This window comes from Centropristis striata, chromosome 8 (assembly GCF_030273125.1).
Source record: "Centropristis striata isolate RG_2023a ecotype Rhode Island chromosome 8, C.striata_1.0, whole genome shotgun sequence".
In the NCBI taxonomy this organism is placed as follows: Eukaryota; Metazoa; Chordata; class Actinopteri; order Perciformes; family Serranidae; genus Centropristis; species Centropristis striata.
Window position 1 is genome coordinate 40,537,749 of NC_081524.1, and position 6,537 is coordinate 40,544,285.

At 42.1% G+C, this 6,537-nt stretch overlaps 1 protein-coding gene across 1 annotated transcript; it reads left to right on the plus strand.

The window, feature by feature from the left end:
- Nucleotides 1-770: 770 nt before the first annotated feature.
- Nucleotides 771-6,478, plus strand: hacl1 (2-hydroxyacyl-CoA lyase 1). Its single transcript, XM_059339450.1, has 17 exons — nucleotides 771-901; nucleotides 1,493-1,597; nucleotides 1,698-1,738; nucleotides 1,842-1,922; nucleotides 2,033-2,105; nucleotides 2,176-2,253; nucleotides 2,377-2,471; nucleotides 2,569-2,681; nucleotides 2,808-2,943; nucleotides 3,112-3,217; nucleotides 3,451-3,534; nucleotides 3,687-3,788; nucleotides 3,891-4,045; nucleotides 4,661-4,819; nucleotides 4,907-5,014; nucleotides 5,101-5,287; nucleotides 6,307-6,478. The coding sequence occupies exons 1-17, from the start codon at nucleotides 851-853 to the stop codon at nucleotides 6,337-6,339; spliced, it is 1,707 nt and encodes a 568-aa protein (XP_059195433.1). The 5' UTR covers nucleotides 771-850; the 3' UTR covers nucleotides 6,340-6,478.
- The last annotated feature ends 59 nt before the right edge of the window (nucleotides 6,479-6,537 follow it).

Sequence of the window (6,537 nt, forward strand, 5' to 3'; positions counted from 1 at the left end):
TATTTAATCAATTGAGGCAAGATGAATGTGGTCTCAGAATTTAAAAAAACTATCCTACCAACAAATGGTAGAGAAACTGTGGTATAGGTGGTATCCATACTTATATTTTGGGAATTACTAAAAATACAAACATTTTGGCAATACATCAAATAAGAAATGTAGAAATTCAGATATTAGATAAGCCTATGAATATCACTATTAATTGGATTACCCTCACACTATTGTTGATGATGACAAACTCTAGCTATTTTTATGAGGAGTTGGGCATCATTTATTGACTATCTCAGTAAGAAAACTTTCACTGCCTTGTTTTTTGTAATGGCAATAAAATAAAAATACTAATTGCCCAATAAATAACCTATTAGTTTCAACACATTTTCTCATCATCGTTTAAAGTGCCACAATATTTCAGAATTTGACTTTTCAACTTTAAATTGCTGTGTAAAGAGCTTGTTACAGTAGTGCGTACATTAGTACATATTGGTGTTTATTGAAAGTTGCAATACAAACAACAAATGCAGTGAAACCAGTTCCCATTGTGCAATAGTAACATAGTACCAACATAATTACATATGATAGTATAAGGGTCAAAGCAAACTTACAGTTTTTCTAGTTTTCTTGTTTTCAGCGTATTTCAGTCAAAGATCACCCTGCAGGAATATGTGTGACGTCATACGGGTGGGCTCCCCTGATTGGCTTGCAACACGGAAGTCTTAGGAACGGGGCGGATCCAGAGGCAGATAGAGGATTTTAGCAAACAAGAGTAAGTTGTTAATGTCGCTGGTAGTTGTAACAGTTTATAACAGCTTGACTTTACTGCTGGGAGGTAACAGGTTATAACTGGACAGACATGGAGCAGGTCACAGGAGCTCAGCTGGTCGCTGAGGCTCTCAGAGCTCAGGTAAGAAAACACTAAGATTATAGCGAAGATTTATGAAGTTTATAACTCTTGTTACTTATAACTTGTTAACTTCCCGGTGGTGTTTGTATTGGACTGTATCATTGAGAGCAGCATGTAGCTCATGCTGAAAGTGTGTCAAGGTTCAAGTGCTGCGCAGTCAGCTGTAAACTATTAACTATTAACTATTAACCTTCTGTTCTTCATTTCATTTGGTAAAAATGTAATCTGGACTTGCACAAATCTCCCATTTTTTGCACACCTTCATTTTTCAATATCAGTCAAACCGTTTGGTTGAGAGAAAGGTTTTATTATCATACTATATCTAGTCTTTTTGCTCACACGAGACGTGTTGTTTTCCTATAACATAATATAATATAATATAATATAATATAATAGAGTCTGATTCTGTTATACTTTAGAAGAACAACAGCTGTCCCATGTTCCAGACTAGTAAAGAAGCTCATTTAACTATCTGGCATCTATGAGCTCAGTGCAACTTGATAGGTGCAAAATATACACACATAAGCATGTGGGGAAAATAATATTAAATATGAGAAACATTAAACACAAAGAGCATTTGTGTCCGTGCAGAATGTGGAGTACATGTTTGGGATCGTGGGTGTTCCTGTCATGGAGGTGGCCATGGCTGCTCAGGCTGAAGGGATCAGATATGTGGGAATGCGCAATGAACAAGCGGTAAACAACTGAATTATTATTATTATTATTATTCTGCTACACTGCTGTTGTCCTCAACAACACAATCTTTTAATATAAACTACATTCTGTCACACTACAGGCGTGCTATGCAGCATCAGCCATCGGATACCTGACTGGGAGGTGAGACATGAATGAATACACAAACAGAATGACTGAGCAGATACTCCTTCTTAATGTTAATGTTAAATATTAAATGTTGCTGTCTGTGTGGTGGTTTATCCAGACCAGGAGCCTGCCTGGTGGTGTCTGGTCCTGGACTCATTCATGCTCTGGGAGGAATGGCCAACGCTAACATGAACTGCTGGTAAGACTCAACAACTTGTTGCAATCTGCAGCTTTAAGATGCTGCAGCCTGGTCACATTTATATTATATTATATTATATTATATTTATAAAGTGCATGCTGCCTTTACAGGCCGGTGGTTGTTATTGGAGGCTCATCTGATCGGAACCAGGAAACAGCAGGAGCCTTCCAGGAGTTTCCTCAGGTAACACACGCTTTATTGTGGATTGTTTTTCCCAGTCATGCTTCATTAAATTGACGCTGCTTTTCATTAGGTGGAAGCATGTCGCCTCTATAGCAAGTTCTCTGCCAGACCCAGCAGCCTGGAGGCCATCCCCTCAGTCATAGAGAAGGTAACAACCAGCTGATAGCTGCTTTGTGTGGTCAGGTCTTGTTAGCCTTGTTTCCTTTATTACAGCACACTTCATACGATCTTGGATAGTTGGATGATATTATGTTTTATTGTGTTTGTTTAGGCAGTCCGAATCAGCATGTATGGCCGTCCAGGTGCTTGTTATGTGGATATAGCAGGAGACATGGTTAATGCTACAGTGGACAGAAGCAACATCAGGTTTGCTGTAATTTTTAAATAATTAAACAAAAATCTGCATAGTATCAATTCTGTGATTTCAGGTGTACAGACATTAAAGCAGTGTGTTTCTCCTCAGAGCTGTGTCCTGCTGTCCAGCTCCACCACTGAGTCTAGCTGCTCACAGAGCAGTCAGAGAGGCTGTTTCTGTGCTGAAAGCAGCTAAAAGACCTTTAGTGATCGTTGGCAAAGGTAACATCAACAGAAACAAGTTACACTGAATAACTAGGAACCTGACATGTTCTCCATCACTGGTGAATCAGAGGGGCATCATAATTATTAATAATAATCATAATGAGAGTGTTGTTATGCCGACAGGTGCAGCCTATGGCCGAGCAGAAGATGCTCTGAGGGAGTTTGTGGATGTGAGCGGTGTGCCGTTCCTGCCGACCCCGATGGGGAAAGGCCTCCTCCCTGATGACCACAGCAGCTGTGTAGCTGCTGCTCGCTCCAGGTCAGCCTCCTCAAAAACAATATTAAACATGAGCAGGGAGCACAAAGTCTTAAGGACAGTTATTTCTGTCAGACTTGCAATAGCTTTTTTTGCTGAGGAATAATTTTAGTGCTGTTTATTCTAAACATACACTCAGTTATAATGTTCCTCCTCTGTTTCTCTGACTAGAGCTCTCCTCCAGGCCGACGTGGTGCTCCTCCTTGGAGCCAGGCTCAACTGGATGTTACATTTTGGGCTGCCACCTAGATTCAACCCTGACGTCAAGATCATCCAGGTGTGTAAATGACAAAGACAGGTGTCTTAGATTTGTGCAAATCAGTGTTGACACCTTCAGAGAATAAAGTAGAGAATACCTGTAAAAAGCCTCCCTGGTATACAGCTGATGGTGAACTTAATTACTATCTTCAGGATTGGTGTGAGTAAATGTGTTTCTTTCTTGTATCTCCTGTGTTTCACTGCTCAAACGTTTCTCTGTAATAACATCAGAAGCCTGTTCTCTGTGTGCAGGTTGATCTTTGTGCTGAGGAGATGGGGAACAACGTGACGCCTGCTGTTGCTCTGCTAGGAGACGTTAACGCTATCGTCACTCAGGTAACTGCAACTCAATCTGCAAACAAACAAACAAGCATGTTTGCAAACAAACTCTTGTTTTTATGAATTCATCTCCTGGTATGTGTGATTCTTTCATGAAATGTGCCTGAGGAGAGCAGCTCATGTCTTTGATTGGTTGTTGACTGTTTCAGCTCCTGGACGCCGTCCGTGCAGACGGCTGGAGATATCCTTCTGACACAGAGTGGTGGAGCACACTGAAGGACAAAATTGCTGCTAACGCAAAAATATCAAAGGTTTCAGACTTAGAATCAGAATGTCACATCCTGATGACAATTATTGAATATATTTAATCCATATAGATGATCATTTATCCTTTTTGCCCGTTATAACCCCAGGCGCTGGCTCTCCAGGCGACCGTGCCCATGAACTACTACACCGTGTTTCATCACGTGGCCCAGCTGCTGCCTCAGGACTGCATCATCGTCAGCGAGGGGGCAAACACTATGGACATAGGACGCACCATGCTGAACAACTACCTGCCAAGACACAGGCAAGACTCACTGGAGCAGCGCTTATGTTACCTTAACATTTTTTTTCAGGCTTTTATCAGATCCCTATATTCAGATTCCTGTCCATTCCTGATACACACCACAATAGCAGGGTCATCTGAGTGCTTCTGGATGTGGCAGGACTCAGAGTTGTATTTGAAGAACACTGTGTACAGTGTAAACAGGAATGGAGCCAGAACAGTGCCTTGTGGAGCTCCTGTACAGTGTGAACAGGAGTGGAGCCAGGACAGTGCCTTGTGGAGCTCCTGTGCTGCTCATTAATGTCCCAGAAACACAGTTCCACAACCTGAGACCTCAGACCCTAATGTGTGTTGTAAATGAGGATTTAATACTGATACTCATTGAAAAATTATCTTTAAAAAATATGGTAAATTAAATACATTCAGGCTTATTTATTTACAGGCAATTGAGCCATCTCCTGGGAAAAACGAATCTTTTCATCTTAAAATGTGAACTTCTAAACCACCATAGCAGTGATTATGAGCAGTTTATCCCAGCAGATAATGTAATGTCATAAAGATCCAGTATAGCCTAAAGTAAGCTTTGAAGTCTGTGTAAATGTTAGTATTTGTTGTTGTAATCCTGAACATGTGCAGGTTGGATGCTGGAACATTTGGAACGATGGGCGTCGGCCTCGGCTTCGCTATCGCAGCCGCCGCTCTGCAGAGCGGCGAGGATAAACAGCAGAGGATCGTCTGCGTGGAGGGAGACAGCGCCTTTGGGTTCTCTGGCATGGAGGTTGAAACTATGTGCAGGTGGGTTGGTTACCTGCCTGTCTATACAATATATACACTTCAACCAGCTTCTGCTACTTCAATGCATATTTTCTCTTTTTTCAACAGGTATAACCTACCTGTGGTCATCATCGTGGTCAATAATAACGGCATTTACAGCGGAGTAGATCCTGAGACGTGGAAAGAAATGGCAAAAATGGGAGATCTGACCTCTATGTGAGTCAGATAATAATCCTAACACATTCTCTGTTATGGTTTCTTCCATGTAATCAGCTGCCATGTCATGAAATGTTTCTCTCCAGAGCTCCTCCTGTGACGCTGCTCCCTGAGGCGCGTTATGATGAGGTCATGGCAGCGTTCGGAGGCCGAGGGTTCCTGGTGAGGACGGTGGAGGAGCTGCGTAGCGCTCTGCAGATCAGCCTGAGTGACTGGGAGAGACCCAGCCTCCTCAACGTGCTCATCAACCCTTCCTCTGACAGGAAGCAGCAGGTAACTCTTCTTCATCATCACAGGCAGGAGAGCCTCAGCATGAGTCTTGTGGAAACGATGCGCCCCCTAGTGGATCTGGATCTATTGCACATCATTCATGCTGCAACACATTTCCTCCTCTTCCTGTCCAGACTTCTGAAGATTTACCAAGCCTTAGGGGAACACACTTCTTCTAGAGAGTCAAGATTTAAGAGTTTCATTTAGCATAATGATAATGGTCATAATGATCTTCAGGCTCGTCTTTCACTAGTTTTATCCCCTCGCGGCCCAGCAGACATGACGTGATGACAGCGAGCTTCAGACACGGTACCGTGTGGTTAAAGGTTAAAGGTTGGCTTCATCCGTCTCATGTTCACCTGTGTCATAGAAAATCTTTAAAGAAAAACACTTGACGACCTGATGAATTCGAATAGCAGCCTTGATTTAATTGGCAGATAATAAAAACAGATGACAACACATCCAAGGTTCAGAACAACTCTGAGAGACACTGCCTCTGAACAGCTAATTTCTCTTGTAGGATGTAGGATAAATCCATAGATGAATCTACACCTGCCGCCCCACTAGAGACGAACAATGACTCCATGACTTTGAGAGGCGCAGCAGCAAAGCTGCAGGTGGATTAAAGCATCTCGGTTCATTATTAGAGAAACAAACTGCGTCTCAGCGTTACTCGACTCGTCTCCTGCGTGGCTCACATGCCTGACTGACTCTAATCCAGACTCCAGGTGCTCTGCAGAACTGTTGTCTTCCTCTCACAATCCCTCCACCTCACACCAACCTGACCTTTCTATTTCAGTGTCCCCATAATTAGAAAGCAAGGCCCTCTGTGTTTATGTTTAATGTATCCACGCAACCCTTCACAGACCAGTCTGAAGGTTATACTGAAGGCTGTGTCCATGCTGAGCTCTCCTGTTCTTCTTATTCAGGGTTAAAGTTGAGCTTTAGACACTGGATGGAGATAAACTATTCATCTTTTCTGATATAATATAAATATAATGGTGTTGTGTGTGTCCTTGCAGGAGTTCCCGTGGCTCACTCGCTCCAACTTATAGACAGGAAGAGGAATCTGCCTTCTCCGTCCTGAACGTTTCCTCAGGAAACTAAAATGAGGAAAATATAAAGCTGCTTTTTTGTTTTTGTGATTGTTTCCATGAAATAACTGATTTTTTTTTTTTACAAATTCTTACTACACAGTAGTATTAAAACTAACAAAATAATAAATGCAATAATAAAACATTTTTACACTTACA